Raw genomic sequence first — 17,767 nt, 5'->3', positions numbered from 1 at the left:
CTCTTTATCTGTTGTACTTTAACATTACTGTATCTCATTATCTTATGAAATGTAATCTTCACAATAAAATTTTGTACAGTAGAATAATAGTTGTTATTGCTATTATTGTTGCCATTTTGTGGTGCACCTGCTGGATTCTTTGCTAATCAGCATGTGATTCTTTTAAAGGCACACCTAATGGCCATTACGCACAGAGCGAATCTGATGACACAACATGCGAAATGCATAATTGGCTCCTTTTTGCTTTAGTTAGGGTTGGCTCAGGCTTGCCTTGAACCAGTCCATAGTTAGGCTGATATCAGCCTGGTCTGTCAAGGGAGCAATTTATCTCTATTTAGCTTTAATTTCACAATGAGTGAGATTGACAGCTGTAGAGCAATGGTATGTAATGTTGACTCCTGCTACTACACTAAGATTTGATTTGTTTCTACTGTTTCATTCCATGTGTGATGGTTAGTGGATGCAATATCACCACAGACATTAAAGCTGAAGATTCACTTTAAGAACAGAAACACAACATACCTGTCGGTCCACCTCTGGCAGCAGCTGCAGCAGCTGTTGCTGTGAGTGTGTGGGGAAGGCTGAGAAGGTCCGCACGTTGATGAGGGCTCTGATGTTGGTGTTGACCAGGATGGAGCCAGGTGTTTCAAAGTCTACATCAACCCCTCCTCGACTCCTCTTCATAGGCCCTGTCACAGCAAAAACCACAGGTTCAACTGCTCAGCATGATTCTAAAGCTATCTGCACCTTCAGGCAGCTAAGCACCCACCACCCCGAGATGGGGGGGGGGGGGGGGGCATTTCCACAGAACACTTTGCATTCAGATATTGGAATCAGTGAAATTAATTCTTAATTATTTCTTAATTTAATTAATTAATTCTAGATTTTGTTGGGAAAAGAGGAAGGAGAATGGTGGTCGAGTGGAGACAGCCTGCCTTGGGAGAAAAAAAACCTTCCATGGACTTGTGTTTTTGGTGTTTCTTCTACCGTGTTTGTGTAGAGGGCCAAAAAGAAACTGACCAAATGACCAAGTAGGATCAGATTGTTTATTTTTATTCCAACCCAGTGAGTGAGGCCTCTTTGTTTTTTCTTTTTTTGCATTGCTTTTCCTTAACCTGTGTTTTCATTTTAAGCAGTGGACTCAGGTTGGATGAGGATAATTATTAGTAAAGGGGACATTCCGCCGTTTACCTTTTTTCAACTTTTTTTCCCTGTATTTTCATTTGGGGAGAGGCACAATATAAAAATAAATAATGCTTGAGTCTGTTTAAGTTTTGTTTGCCAGAGTCAGGCACCCTATTTTGTCTACGCCCCTGCTAACCAAGGTTAGGTCATAACTGTAGCCTTTGAATTTAACTCATGACAAAACTTTAAAGGTAAGCTGAGTGTTGCATTGTGTATTATTATTGCCGTTGTTCTCTGGTAAAAGAGTGGTTCTTACCTGAGGGGACGTGCTCTCCATTCACTTTAAGAGGGGTGAGGACAACACGAGGCATCATGACTGCTTTTTTCCTCTGCCTTCCTGACTGCAGCAATACAATTAGTGGGATGGACAGGTGGACACAGTAGACAATTCTACAGTCAGTATGTTAAGCAGCACTGTTTTCCCCTTCCTCAGATCAAATCCAAACACATGACATGACAGGGAGACATGGCTAATGACCTCACATATTAGAAGTTCCATTATATCCATGGAGCAGCCACTGGCTTTACGCATGGCACTGACCTGTCTTGAGCGGCTCAGTCTGGTCTGGGTGTGCTGACCATGTTGGGCCTGCTGTGTGTCTGTGCGTCCCTGCTGTCCTGCTGCCCTGCTGAGGCGGGTCTGGGGCTGGGTGCTGGGAGCCTGCAGTTCTGTGGAGCAGGAGGCACTGGACGAGCTCTCATCCACCGAGGCTTCAGGTCAGAGGAAAATACATTTCTGTCACACACATTTCTGAACAGCGCAAATATTCTGGTAACGCATTCACTCTATTAATGCTATTAGAGTACCAGTGCTCAGAGCAGCAGTCAAGGCTAAAGAATGACAAGCACTCAAGCAATAATTTATTATACATCATATTAAATAAGTCTTGAATATGTGACATCACCAAAGAAGTCCTAATATGATAAAAACTAGAATTACCACCCCATAGTTGTATGCCTCTGCACACTACTCATGTTCTCTTACAGTTTCATCCAAGTCTGTGAAAACATGGATGCTTCAAACCCGTCTTCCCCTTGACAGCACAGAAGATCTATACAATCAGCAGTTTCAAGGTGGGTAACCAAATTTTGAGTCACCAATTCAGTATCTGACCAAATGCCTCCCCTTCTGTTCCTGAGATGACACTGAATAATGTCCAGAGATATGCAGATCATTATGATGTCACAGTGAAGTTTTACCATAACTAGAGAATGAATTCTTGAATTATGGCCAAAAACTTATTTTGTGAGGTCACAATGACCTTGACCTTCAACCACGACATTCTAATCAGTTTATTCTTCCATTCAAGTAGACATTTGTGCCAAATTAAATTCCCTTCAGGTGTTCTTGAGATATCATGTTCACAAGAATGAGACAAATTCAGCAAAAAAAGCACAATGGTCAGCACTGGTGAGCATGGTAGGCTATGTCTGTTACCACACTAACATTATGTAATGGAAGAACCAATCGAGTGTTTCTGGGCATGGCTCGGCATGACTGCCCCAATGTAATAAAAACCCTATCGGAGAGGTTTGTGCTAATGTATGCATTGAGAGGTCACTGGTGTGTGGTGTAGTGTTACCGTCATTGTCTCCACTGGCAGCAGCGGTGGTCTCGGTGGAGTCGCAGCTTTCTTGCTCAGTGGCCTCAGTGGGGCCGACCGGGGCCACAACCATGCCTGCTGCAGGGGTGCTGCTGCTGGGAGCTGGGGGGGCAGTGCTGCTGGCTGGTTCTGTTGGTGACTCTGACTCTGATGTTGTCTTCGTCCACTGGAGGGCGTTCTTCTACAAAGTGTGAAGAAAAACAGTGTAATGGGAGATGCACATCACAAAGTTTCCTCCTATCAGTTGATTCTGTGGTCACATAAATGTGAGATTCAACAGATCACGTTTATCCTGTGGTGTGGTGTATTTCCCTTACAATACGTCTTTTTCATATTCCACTGCGCAGACACTCAGCTCAAACAATTGTCGTAGCTGTTCAATAGTCAGGAAAATATCTAATAGTGTTTGCTGTGAGGAGCACTACAGTTGGGGCAAGCTCTGCACAATGTATTGAGATGAACTGCATACACTTCATTTATTAACAGTTAATAACTTTGTAACACAATAATTACTAACCCACATCTAACTCTCCAACAGGTCACAACACCATAGTACACAACTGTTTGTGTGACAAACAATTTGTAACACTAATGACAGTGCATTTACAAAAAATTATACTGCTGAACAGCATGCTGAGTACAGGCCGCTAGCTAACAGTCTCTTACAGTTTTTTCTGATTGCTTTGGCACTGTCTTTGAAAGTGTGGGCTTTTTTTCAAAACATTTACCACCAAACCTTACACTGAAGAAGCAAAACCTTACACATCTCTCGCAAAAGCAAACAATTTCTGAAAAACTTGTCTTAATATTGTGTTTTTGTGTCAATACAGTTAACAAAACCATCACCTCCAGGGCCAGCTGCAAGCCCTCAAAAAAAAAAAAAAAAAAAAAAAAAAAAAAAAAATATAATATATATATATATATATATATATATATATATATATATATATATATATAAAAGATAAAATAAAGACTAGTAATAATTTGCAGCCCCGACTGGCGCATTTTTAATCATGCTCTGTCTTGAAAAAAAGAAAAAGAACAAATAAAAAGTAAACAACAACAACAACCCCCCTGTTGTTTGTCATTATTTGACCTTGCCCTGAACCTGTCTTGCACCGTGCTTAGTCACGTCACTGTGGGCGAGGGGGGTGGGACGAGTTATTTGTGCCATCTCAGGTAGGTAGCGGTTGTGACTGACAGACAACAAGAGGTCATAATTTGTCAAATTATTGGGTTATCATCATAAAAAGACCTCCAAGCCCTCAGGTGCGACATGCAGAAAGCGGAGAAAAGAGGAGGCAGAGGTCCCAGTATCGAAGTATGTCATCTTTTGTAACATTAAAAAATTGTCATTTGACTTTTCATTTGTACGAGCTAGCAGTTTGCGAAATTGAAATAAAGTAAAGTTGCCTAATAATGCTACTGTAGATAATGATGTGATCGCTGCCAAGGACTAAGTTAAGCTGCTGAGCTGGTTTATTGCCGTTTTTATCTGGTGAACTACTGGCTGCTTAGTGCTCCTCCTCTTACTTAGCACATTAGATATTGTGCTGAAATTCAATAACAAATAGGGACAACTGTAAAACTAATGTGTGACTATATCATTGTAGTGCAACCTCTTTTTATTTTAGAAATGCATAATCACAACTAGATAATAATTTGTTATGTTGAACACCTCACTGGTGCAAGTAGTCCTCCGTCTGCTGCAGCTACATGTTTTGCTTGTACTGTACAGTAAAAGGTAAATCTACTCTACATCTGTCCAGATGCACTGAGAAAATATTTGAACAAGAAGCCCCAAGAGGCTGCTGCAGAGGGGCCTTCTCTGACATCTCCTCCACTCGCTGAAGAATGTAAGTTTAGCCAATTATTTGTGGTCTCTGATACACTGCTATGTTGTCATTTTTATCATTGTTCTTGTTGTTGTTATTAATATTAATATTATAATGTCATTATTATTACTATGGAATGTTCCAGTTTAACCTTGTTACTAATTACAGAAAATGTAGGTCAAATAAAATTAAGTCTGTTTGTACAGTGCCTACTTTATATGAAGTAGAATGACACAACAGACTTAAAGCAGTGGTGTAACAGTATGGATGTACTGTATGTTTGAATACAGCTACAAGTCAAGCAACAAACAGCAGCACGGCTGGATTCAGCACACCACCTCACTACCTCATGACTTCCAGTGAGACACAGCCTGAATCAGGTGAGTTCTGTAATTGTATGTTACTGCTGCAGTCATGTGTCTAATATAAATATGGCCAAATCCAGAGACATTTTTGTTGTTTCTATCAAATATCAATCAATAATATCACAATATTCCCATCACTTACACATACAACTCATCCTGGCCTGTACATCTGGAATGTTTTTGTTTTGTTTTTTTGAACCCTAATCCTGCCTAGGGCACCAAAGTGGCTAAAGCTGGCTCTGATCACTGCAGTAAGTACACAAAACATAATACAAACACTGATGGTGTGAATGAAAAAAACTTGTGGCTTTTGCTTTTTTGTGTGCAGGGCAACACAGGTTTGCAACAGTTTTGTCATATGCAAAGTAGTAACACACACACACACACACACACACACACACACACAAAGTATTCAAATATGTAAAGTATGGATGTATAATATACATCTATCCATCCGAACATAACACACAATGTGATAGGCTTTATCTCAAAATGTTCTAACACTCCTCAAACAACAAAAAAGAAGCAGGAGAAAACAAAATAAAGCTAAATCTAGCTTTCTCAATAAGTCTGGCCAGAAGACTTGATCCACATCACATGCGATGTTGTCTTAGGGCTAGGCGGTATATCTTTTTTTTTTTTTTTTTTTTTTTTTTACAATATATGGATATATTTTCAAGCAAGATATAGATTAGACAGTGTGCATCCCTCCTCTCTCACACTCAACAACTCCGCCCCCTCACTCACTCACAAGTTCTCCATCAAGAGACACAGAGCTGCGCCTCTGTTTAATCTGTCTATTTATTAGTCTGAAGTGCAACATCGGTCTGTATGTTGCCAAGCTACACTAAATCAGTCTGTGAGATGAGTGAAGTTACCGCAGTAAGACACCTCTAACTTTTAGCCGTGCCCAGTCAAGCCATGCGGCGCTGATTTGTGTTTCTGTCATCAGTTTAGATGGCGGTCTACTGCCAGGCCCAGGCATGTGAATGGTCTGATGCAGGGCACAGGCAGGTGGATGGTCTGCTGCTGGGCCTAGGCCGGTGGATGGTCTGCTGCTGGGCCTAGGCCGGTGGATGGTCTGATGCTAGGCCCGAGCTCGGCCCTGTCTGTAATCACCAGATTCCAACCTCGAGTTACAAACTACTCCTTTACTCAATCCCAGAGTACACCGGACAGCACCCACAGAAGATTGCTTTGAGTAAACACCCAGGATTACAAGGATTTTTGACAGATTCACTGCTGCTGCTCACTGCTGCTGCTGACTGAGTAGGTCCAAAAGCTGGACCACCTGCACTCAAGTGGGTAGCGGTGGTGTCTCGCTGACCGCAGCCAACACCCGACCAGCCCACTAAACAAGCTTGTGTGATGCGAGACTCTACTCATCTCAGTCTGCCTGAGACCAGAGAGATGGGCGTTTTTAAAAGTCTCTGTGTGTTCACCTCTCAGTACTTTTGTAGCTTCCAACTCAATCTCTGTGGTTTGGAGTTTAGTTTCATCACAGTTCTGTTTCACTATCAGCTGTATTAGAAGTTGTGTGAAGTTGCTGCTCAAAAACTTAACATTTCCTTATTTTGCTGCTTCACAATAAAAGTTTTCATGTAACAAAATAATGGGGGACTTTTATTTTTAAGACTATGGGAATTAAAATGTGTTTATTATCGAATTAGTGAAACTTTATTTTATTAATTAAGACAGGTCTAATAATGTGGCAGGGAGGCAGAGTAAAAGCAGAAACAGCCACAGTGAGATGTTGATGAAGAGCTGCAGACAACAGGCTCTTACTGCACCTCTGCAAAGAGCTCACCTCTAACAGGTAAACTTCTATTACCTGCCCTGATGTGGAAAAACACATGCAGCAAAAATAACAGGGGACTTCAGCCGTGGATCAGCTAGCAACTGAACATGTCGCCCAAATACTGGGATATATTTGTGTATCGCCATTCAGCCTGAAAATACCGGGACATGCATGTTTGCCCATATCACCCTATGTTGTCTTGAAGCAGGACATGGAGAGGCCCGAGCTTATTTGTATATAGGAATTAGAGGAAATGTGTAACTGGATGGAGTATGTGAACTACAGAATAGGGGTGTGCCATTATCATCTCATTCACAGTAATACCAGTGTAATTTTTAATATGATATGAAAAACTCAAATTGTGATATTGGAAATACTTTGACTTGTCAACATAATGACATCATACACGTGTCATGTTACTCACAGCAACAACAAGCATGGCTGAAAGCTAAATGATTGCAGACTCTGTGGTGGTTCCAAAAAGAGGAGCAGCGTCAGTAGTGTGGAATAAACTGTGGAGTCCTGAATGTTTTATGAACAGCTCTGGACTTCTCCGACTCTTTAACCCTTGTATTACTGCCGTGTCGCCGGCCACACAATTTCTCAATGGTTCTTATTACTACCCTAACTGTCGAATCGTATGTGCAATCGAAAAAATTCAAATGGTTCCTCAAAGTAGAGAAGCTGCTTTCTCTTGTCATATAGGGGAGTTACGGTAGTTCCGGCCAGAGAGCGTTGGAAGCAAGTTCAGAAAATGCATTCGTTGTTGTCTGTAGTTGCCAAGACCAAGAGCCAAGAGAAGTTGCACTTTCCTGTCATATGCAAGGGGTATTATGGTAGTTCCAGTCAGAGCTCGTCCCTCGTTACTTGTAGACTACCAGCGGAGCACATACAGGCTACACGGCACAGAGCCAGCTATATACAGCCACTTGCTGATGCATTTTTAGTTAGTATTTTAGAGAATTTCCAGAGAATAATGTTTCTCAATCAATGTCAAGGAAATCATCCAGGATTATTAGAACTCTGTTGGGGTTCCAGGATTTGGGGGACGACAGCGAAGCTTCAGAACAAAGGTATGTAGCCTGCCTTTACACTAGCTATCTACAGGGCCATAGGTAGCTAACATTAGCGACATCTCTCCTTTGTATTTCGGGGTGAATGAAGTTCCTAGGATGAATGAAGTTCTAGCTATCTATCTTATGACTCCAATAACATTAGTATCAAATTCTAATATTATTACATGTCTCCAATAGTGCTAGCTTGATTTGTATACTTTGTACATGTAATTTTATGCATTGTGTGGTGACGTTTCTGAACAACATTTCTGGCTAGCATATAACTAACGCTATGTAGCTTTGTGTGAGTAAACTTGCAGTTTGTGTTCTTTGGTAACTTTTATTGAGCAACATCTGAATTATTCTGGCATGACTGAAGTTCTATCTAGGCTATTTCATTCAAGTTGAATTTCACCTGTTTGATGTCTCCATTTCCTGTCTGTGTATCTTCTGACGAGGAACCTTGGGGCAGAGGCAGAGCGAGAGAGAGAGGGAGAGAGAGAGAGAAAGGCCATGGAGGTGCTGCTGCTGGTGATTCAGCTTTTGGAAGCCGCTCACCAACTCAACAAAGACCGGTGGCAGACCCAGTCTCTCAACCACCAAGGTACACCCAGTTCTGGAGTTTTTAGTCCAGCTGAATTTATTTCCTTACTGCCTAATGTAATATGATTTATTGTGTTGTGTGTATTCTCTTTTACTTTCAGTGTGCCGTCTGATGGAAGGTGGAAAACAGAGGCCGACCCTGATGATTGGGTCCCTCATCTGCCACCATTCAACCCAAAACACACCCCCGGTGTCCAACCCCCTCTGAATGTGGGAAACCCACCACCCTCTGAGATCTTCTCAAATTTCTTTGATGCAGAGGTTCTCAGTCTCCTGTGCAGGAACACAAACAAGAATGCTGCCAGGAACTTGGAGAAGGGAAAGCGTTTCAAGTGGACTGCCATCACCCCAGAGGAGATGAAACTGTACATAGGTATGCTACTGTACATGTCTGTGCTGGAGCTGCCCAAAGTCTGACTTCTGGTGGAAGAAGGCCATCTTCCACGTGCCCTTCCCTGCTTCCATCATGCCCCGAGACTGCTTCTTTGCCATTTCGTTCAACCTTCACATGAGTGACCTGAAGGAAGGCAGGGAGAATGACAAGAAGAAGCCTGAGGAATATGACCAACTCCACCGGGTCAAACCTCTGCTTGAGATGGTGAAGGTACACTGCAAGTCCATCTACCACCCCAAGCAGCACATTGCAGTGGATGAAAGGATGGTTGCCACCAAGGCCAGGCTGGCAATCAAGCCATCTATGAAAGTGAAGTCCACAAAGTGGGGACTAAAGAAGGGGCTGTCATATGATGTTATGGCAGAGCTGGTGAAGAAGGAGTACTTGGGGTCTGGCTATGTGTTATCTACACAGATAACTTCTACACCAGTCCCCCCCTCTTCAGGTACTGTACTTGTACTTCTGTACTACACTTTATGTCCTGTATATGTGTATGTGAATATGTTTTTACCTGTATAGCACTTTGGTTCAGCTGCAGCCGTTGTAAATGTGCTATATAAATAAAAGTGACTTGACTTGACTTGACAGGCATCTGGCCCAGCAGGGCTTTGGAGGATGCGGCACCTACAGGCAGGGAAGTGTTGGTATGCCTACGACACAGGACAATGCCCTGAACAAAAAGTCCCCAAGAGGGTCAATCCGCTGGATCAGAGATGGGGACCTCTTGTTTGTCAAATGGATGGACACCAGGGAGGTTTCCCTCTGCACCAGCGTCCACCCAGTATACAGTGGGGACACAGTTCAGCGCTGGCAGAAGACAGGTAGTGATATTGTTCCTACTGTAATATTATTTATTGTGTTGTGTGGATTTTCTTGTGAATTACTGAAAACACTTAGATACCAAATACTCACATCTATCTATCAGTCTAACTATCTATCTATCTATTTAGATGATGGGCACCAGAAGACCCCTGTCCCAAGACCCACAGCAGTCACAGAGTACAACAAGTACATGGGAGGAGTCGATACATCAGATCAACTACTCAGTACGAACTCTGTGCACCGCAAAACCAAAAGGTGGCCCATGACGGTGTTCCAACATCTCCTGGACATTACTGTATGTGCCAGAAGACACGCCAGGCCTTCTGAGAAGAGATCACTGCAGACCTACTGGGAGTGCCATCGGATGGCAGGCCTACAGTGACCCTGACCCGTGACCACTTCCCTGTCCCCACATGCAGCAGCGAACAGGCCAAGACACAGAGAGCCAACAAGAGGCCATGCCGGTGCAGTGTGTGTGACAGAAGCACACAAAAAAACACACATTCGGTATTCGATGGAATAAGTTAAAAGCAAGGCCGAATAATAGCAGCGTGTTTTGATAACGCAATCAAACAGCGTGCCGTGACGGGCGGATTAAAATGTCGGCAGTGTGGCGATCCATCCGTCACCGCACTCGCATTTGCGACTAAAAATAGTTTTGAGCGAGCAAAATAGGCTTAAATCATTCAGCACGCTGTGCGAGCAGCCTACAGATTTCAACCACCAGCAGAAATGAAAGGCGAATCCCACCAATTGTGGGTTGAACGGGGGTCACAGACACAGACAGTAATGCAGTCCTGTCAAATACGGCAGCCATCGGCTTACCAGCGACGGACAAGTCGGCTCCAATAATTTCCTCTTATTGGTGTGTGGACTGCCCAGAAGTATCTGAACAGCCGAGCCAGCCGAACACAGGTATGTGATGTGTCAGAGGAGAAACGAGCCATTCAAGGCCCACAAACCTCACCGCACTTTAGGGACTATTCGTTACTTGTCAGGGGAGGAGGGTGGCTGGTTGATTCTTATTTTATTTATTTATTCTATTTTGATTCCCCCTATGTTCATCACTCATTGATGCTGTTTTTGAAGTATGAATAAGCCAATAAGTAATTTATTCCATTGAAATATCATTGATGTATTAAAGAAAAGTGATTTATCTTTTTATAAATGACAAAAGGCACATCTGCCTCATTTTCGCTATGGTATCGTGATACTACTCAGAACCATGATATTTTCATTGGTATCGTACCGTGGGTCCTAATTTTGGTACCGTGACAACACTAATCTGGAGGGGTTCATCTGCAAAAACTAATGAAAACTAAACAACGATATTCGGTATTCAGTACTTGGTATTCAGCCAAGCGTTTAATATTATTCGGCTTCGGCCACAAATTTTCATTTCGGTGCATCCCTAGTTATTACACTGTTCTTACACATTCATAATGTGTAATAACGAAGTAGTAATGAAGAAGTCCTAGAAAAACTGGCAAAAGCACTCACTCCTAGGGCTTAATTTCACCAGTTTACAACCAAAAACACACAAAAATCCAAGTGGAATCTTTTATTAATATAATCGCTCAGAAGGAAACTCATTCAGCGGCTCCTCTGACAGCAGCATTGCGTCGCTCCCTCTCCTCTCTCTTTCGCCATGCGCAAATGGAAATCGGTGATGTCAAGTGCTTTTGTCATAAACCTTTGGTAACGTAAACCTACGTGATGCTCGCAGCTTGACAAAAAACTACATATGTTTTTTTGAATGTGCAATGGGTATGGTAACATAACAGCCTGTCACAGGTTACAGTGTGATGATTAGAGGAGAAATGACAGAGCATTAAGGTCCAGGTGGGAAAAAACTCAATCATTTAGGATTCTGCTAAAAGAGAAGTAATCGCCTGTTGATTACAAAAGAAATGAGAGACCATTTTTCCTTAGTTTTTACTGAATATATGAAGGTAAACTGTTGACATGTTAAACTATATCACTTATCTTGCTCTTAAATAATAATACAATATTTTTTTTCTAATTTGTCATATCACCAAGAATAGCGATATCACAAAACTACCCTGAAATATGGTGATATTATTTTAGGGTATTATATTATATCGCCCACCCCTAGTCAGAATTGTCATTGTTTTGGCTGCTTACCATTATGTTTGAATGTTTGGGAAGGAGGCGGGCTTGGGCGGAAATGGTGACAAAGACGTGCCATGAGAATTTGAAAAAGGCATATCTTAAAGATAACAACATGGAAAGATGCATTCACATTTCAATGGTAATACTGATAATGTTGGATTGTTAATCAGGGCGGCATGGTGGTGTAGTGGTTAGCACTGTCGCCTCAAAGCAAGGGAGCCCTTGAGTTTGCATGTTCTCCCCCGTGTCAGCATGGGTTTCCGGGTACTCCGGCTTCCTCCCACAGTCCAAAGACATGTTGGTTGGGGATACGTAAACTGGTGACTCTAAATTGGCCATGAATGTGAGTGTGTATGGTTGTCTGTCTCTATGTGTTAACCCTACCTCTTGGCCAGTGTCAGCTGGGATAGGCTCCAGCCCATATTTCTCCTGTTTTAGCTTCTCTGCACTGGCTCCCTGTAAAATCTGGAATTTAATTCAAAATCCTTCTCCTAAGTTACAAAGCTCTAAATGGTCAGGCTCCGTCATATCTTAGAGAGCTCATAGTGCCCATTATCCCACCAGAACACTGTGCTCTGAGAATGCAGGGTTACTCGTGGTCCCTAAAGTCTCCAAAAGTAGAACAGGACCCAGAGCCTTCAGCTATCAAGCACCTCTTCTGTGGAATCATCTTCCTGTTTTAGTCCAGGTGGTATACACAGTATAAGTTGTTGGCGATCCGCCATTAATTGAGAGAAGAAGAAGAAGAAGAAGAAGAAGAAGAAGAAGAAGAAGAATGCCTCACATCTTTACGCATACGCACGCTACAGGCACGGACACGGAGCGGAGCGGAGTTTAAAGAGCAGTAGCAACATGTCAGCTATTTGGGAACATTTCAGTGTTGAAAATCCAACTAATAAAACTGCAACATGCAAAATATGCAAGGCTGTAGTTTCGAGGGGAGGTACTAGTGTTGCAAAATTCAACACTAGCAATCTGATAAAGCATTTGAAGCTGCACCATGCAAAGGAGCATGAGGATTTCACCAAGGCGAAGGAGAGGAAAAAGATACCTCACAGGCACAACAACAAACTTTGGAAAGTGCATTCAAGCAACAGGAGAAACTCGCAAAAGACAGCCCCAAAGCAGTGAAGATTACAGACAAAGTAATTGAATTCATTGTTCTCGACGACCAAACCGTCTGTGGTTGAAAACATGGGGTTCCACCGCTTAATGGAGCATTTAGAGCCATGGTACAGTTTACCAAGTCACAAATACATCTCCAAAACAGCCCTCCCCCAACTCTAGGAGACAGTCAGTGAATTAATTTCATCCAGCCTAAAAGACGTGCAGGCTATCAGCTTTTCCACTGACATCTGGAGCTCTGATGTGAGCCCAATGTCTTTGCTCAGTTTGATGGCACACTGGGTAGACACAAATACATTCACTCTGAAAAGCGCAGTGCTGCATGCAAGTGAATTCCGTGGGTCACATACTGGCTCATCAATTGCAAACACAACTGAATTAATGCTGGCAAAATGGAACATCCTCAAGTCCAGCGTTCATGTGATTTTGCATGACACTGCAAACAACATGAAAAAAAGCTATGGACGAGTTGAACGTCTCCAGTCTGGGATGTTTTGCCCACATGATCCAGCTGGTGGTCCATGAAGGGCTGCTGGCACAGAGAAGTGCGAATGATGTGCTCACTAATGGCAGAAAGATAATAGGGCACTTTAAACACTACTACTAAGTCTACTCAAGCAGAAGCAGGCGATTGCATTATATGCAGCCGACCACGATCTGCCCACGACCCTGTCTCCCAACCAGTGGGCTTTACTGGAGAAAAGTGTCACCGTTCTCGCACCTTTTGAAGAACTGACCAGACAGATCAGCTCCACCAACTCCTCTGCAGCTGAAGTTATCCCCTCGGTCACCGTGCTGAAACAGCTGCTTGCTCGGGAGAACCCGGAGGACACAGGCATAAAAACAATGAAAACTACCCTTCTACAGGCTGTCGACAGAAGATTCAGTGCCATCGAGGATGAGCCCTTGTATGCAGTTGCCAGTCTCTTGGACCCACGTTTCAAAGACAGGTAGGCCTATGTCTAAATATGTGATATATAGGATATGTGTATGGAGAAAATGAGTCAATATGATGAAGAAAAGCATATCCACTGTGAAAATATTTAATTATTTATTAAAGTGCGCCATCTATAGGGTTAAATGTCTTGCATATAGACATGTAGGCTACATGCACCATATGCCTTGTTAACCTATCAAATTAACCTATCAAAAAACTATTATGACTATCACCATCAAGTGGAGGTTGTTTATTTTATTTATTTATTTATTTATTTACCCGTATTTCAGATACTTCACGAGTGCAGACAGCATCAAGCATCCCCAAGGATGCTCTGACCCAAGAGGTGAAGAAGATGGAGGAGTCATTAAAGAGGACCACAACTGAGGAAGCTGAGGCAGAAGTGTCAGCTGCTAAGGCCCCACGTATTGAAGCACAGCCAAGCACCAGCAAGAGCTGCTTGAGCGGCCTGTTTGATGAGATCCTGCAGGAGCAAGATGGGTTACAGTGACTAGGGAAATGGAACTTGCACACTGTACTTCATTTTTGAAGTTTATTATTTATTTTTTGAAGTGTTACTTGCTACATTCAGGTTTGTTATTTATTCTTAGCCTATTTAAGTTTTAATTTACTATTTATTTTTTAAGTTGATGTTGCACACTAAGGATTGTTACTACTAGTACTGTTTTTGTGTTTTATATTGTTACTGTTGCACTACTGTTTTATTCTACAGTAGCCTTTAAAATGTCTTTTTTTACTAAATTGTGTGGCTGCACTTTAACCTGTGTCTTGGATAATAATAATTAAAAAAAAGGTTTTATGGCATTCATTCTACTATTATGTATTTATTTCTTAATATTTTACATAGAGTTTTAGGAGTTTAGACATACAACAATTAATATCCCACCCATTTTTATTTTACGTGCTGGTATCGGATCGGTACTTGGTATCGGCAGATACCTAAGTTTGAGGGATCAGAATCGGTATCGTAAGGAAAAAGTGGTATTGGTACATCTCTACTCAATACTTTACTTTTTGATAAAGTTTATAGTTAGGGCAGGCTTGCCTTGGACCAGCCCCTAGTTAGGCTGATATAAGGCCCGTTTCCACCGCAGGAATTTCGGGGTAATTTTACGGGGCAGGGGGCTAAACAAGTCCATGCCTCGGAGTAGGTACTCAGAACGGCCCCAAGAAACTCCTGGCTGGGGCTTGGGGATTACTTCCGTTAGCTGTTAGCAGTGTCTGTAATAACTCAATAAACGGTCTGTGAAAAAAATATTTTTTCCAGCAGATACCTTATTTAGAACATGATTGAGCTAGCAAAGCAGTTTTGTGTTGCTATGTGTGGTATTTATGCAGTTTTGGGAAATCACAATGTCTAGAAAGCATCAGGTGACAGGGACAGCTAACAGCGGCAGCAAAGCTAACATCAGGACGTCATCTCTTAAAAGCCTCCCGTTGTCGGATACAACATGAAACCACTCCAGTTAGCTCAATCATGTTGTAACTAAGACATCCGCTGGAAAAAATATTTTTTTCACGGACCGTGACCGGAGTTATTACAGACACCGCTAACGGCGTCCCTGATTAGTCGGCTAAAGGAAAGATCTGTCAAATCAGATTCGACTATGAACATTCTTAGTCGGAGACAGCCCTAGTCCATACTGTCACTAGATTAAACAAACTCTCACCTGACTAGTCTTATGAAAAAGGCTGGGCAAACATTGTTTGTCTGCATCCTTTTCAGTAGCATCATAAACGGATCGGTCAGCAGGATGACTTGATATGATATTCATTATGCAACCTCTGGATTATCTTGAGCAACTGTGTCTGAATAATTTTCAAATGCAACTTTGGAACAATGTTCTAAAAACACTACTCATGATGGTAATGTGAACTTGCATAAAATGACGTTTAGCAGCATAGTAGTGATGCATTAAGAGTGAAGAGGATCATGTTTAGGGATGGGAATCGAGAACCGGTTCCTGTTAATAACCGGTTCCAACTGGTTCAATTCATTGTCATCATTAGTCTTCATGCTTCACAATTCCCTTATCGATTCTTTTCATTACGCCGAATCTTTACATCAATGACGCACGTCACGCTCGTCAGTCAGCAGTACGTTCAACAACAAAGAAACACGTAATGGTGGTGGAGACAGAAGCGGTCGAAAGCTTGGCTTCACTTCACCAAAAAGACTCATGACATTCACTCATCACAACAGCATGACGTGCAATTTATGCAGCACCGTGACTACATGCAAGGGCGGAAACACCACCAATGCTACAGTGATTTGTTTTCCACTACAGGGATCTACTGTGCGTGCATTTTAACGTTACTCGCATTTGCGACTAAAAATAGTTTTGTGCGAGCAAAATAAATCATTCAGCACGCTGTGCCAGTACAGATTTCAACCAGCAGCAGAAATGAAAGGCAAATCCTGCCGGTTGTGGGTTGAACGGGGATCACAGACACAGACACGGACAGGAATACATATTCCTGTCAAATACGGCGGCCATAGTGCTCCATGGCGCAAGATAACGGCTTACCGGCGACCGAGAAGCCAGCTCCAGGTCCAATAATTTCCTCTTCTTGGTGTCATGACTGCCCAAAAGTACCTGAACAGCCGAACTGTGGCGGCACACAGGTATGTGGCGTGTCAGAGGAGAAACGAGCCGCTCACATTTCCACAATCCTCACTGCACTTAAGGGACTGTTCTTAACTTGTCAGGGGAGGAGGGTGGCTGGTTGATTTTTATTTTATTTATTTATTTTATTTTGATCCCCCCTATGTTCATCACTTATTGATGCTGCTTGAAGTATGAATAAGTCAGTAAGTAATATATTCCATTGAAATATCATTTATGTATTATAGAAAAGTGATTTATCTTTTTATAAATGACAAAAGGCACATCTGCCTCATTTTCGCTGTGGTATCGTGATACTACTCAGAACCGTGATACTTTCACTGGTATCGTACCGTGGATCCCAGTTTTGGTACCGTGACAACACTAACAGATTCTGCAACGTTATTTGACATAGATGAAAACAAATGCTGTACAAATATTCTTTCATTTGTTCCATTTTAGATGATAGCAGTGGACCAGTTTCATATTTTGTTTACTTACTTACTTAGCACTTATCTCTTGTTTAGAATAGAAACTTAATAAAAGTTATGTTGTTGACACCAAAAACCTGCAAGGTCTACCTTTTCTACACAGAAATTCACAGGAGAAATCAATAAGGGAATCGATAAAGAATCGGATTGATAAGCAGAATCGATAATGGCACTGATATCAATAAAATCCTATCAATTCCCATTCCCAATCACGTTTGTGTACCTTGAGAGTGAACAAGCTCATCCGTCCAGGCAGCTTAAAGAAGATGCTGTTCTTGACCCGGTCTCCTCTCACCTGGGAGTGCAGCATGGTGACTAGGCAGGCCAAAGGAGCTGTACCGCTACACACACACACACACACACACACACACACACACACACGGTTAAACTCAGTTACAACTCGTGCAACTAGACACAATGGACTGAAGACATGGAGCCAAATTTAGCTCTAAAGAGGAGTTCATGCTACAGCCCTCCGTGAGCAAGACTACTGTCAGCTAAGGTGTGGTAATACGAAGATAAACTGCACACAGTAAGGCAATGTAAATATGTCAACTCTCAGAGATTTTGCCACATCATTTACAGTTTAGTACTTATCCTTTTAATATTTCAGGTTGTATTAGGAATTTTAGACAAACCAATAAGCAGGACTATTTAATGGCAATATTAGATTTCTGCAGTTGACAAATCAGGCACTCTCTGGTAATTTTATTACTAAATATCTGTTCATACACTTTGTATGACCTTTAGTATGTATGAATATTGACATTATGACTGCCCCCTGAAAGTTGAA

General features: G+C 42.2%; 1 protein-coding gene across 2 annotated transcripts in view; it reads right to left on the bottom strand.

Moving 5' to 3' along the window:
• Nucleotides 1-17,767, bottom strand: part of asxl1 (ASXL transcriptional regulator 1) — a 69,418-nt gene that overhangs the window by 24,483 nt on the left and 27,168 nt on the right. The window contains exons 3-7 of one of the 2 annotated variants that reach the window (XM_049581630.1): nt 17,198-17,317; nt 2,769-2,970; nt 1,727-1,896; nt 1,442-1,526; nt 523-689 (exon numbers count right to left, since the gene is read on the bottom strand). In XM_049581630.1, coding sequence (XP_049437587.1) covers nt 523-689; nt 1,442-1,526; nt 1,727-1,896; nt 2,769-2,970; nt 17,198-17,317 — 744 coding nt within the window. The remainder of the gene's footprint in view (nt 1-522; nt 690-1,441; nt 1,527-1,726; nt 1,897-2,768; nt 2,971-17,197; nt 17,318-17,767) is intronic. The other variant, XM_049581632.1, reaches the window with a different exon arrangement.

Source organism: Epinephelus fuscoguttatus, linkage group LG7 (genome assembly GCF_011397635.1).
Source record: "Epinephelus fuscoguttatus linkage group LG7, E.fuscoguttatus.final_Chr_v1".
In the NCBI taxonomy this organism is placed as follows: Eukaryota; Metazoa; Chordata; class Actinopteri; order Perciformes; family Serranidae; genus Epinephelus; species Epinephelus fuscoguttatus.
Note: the sequence above shows the minus strand (reverse complement) of the source record. Positions and strands in the feature narration are given on the sequence as shown.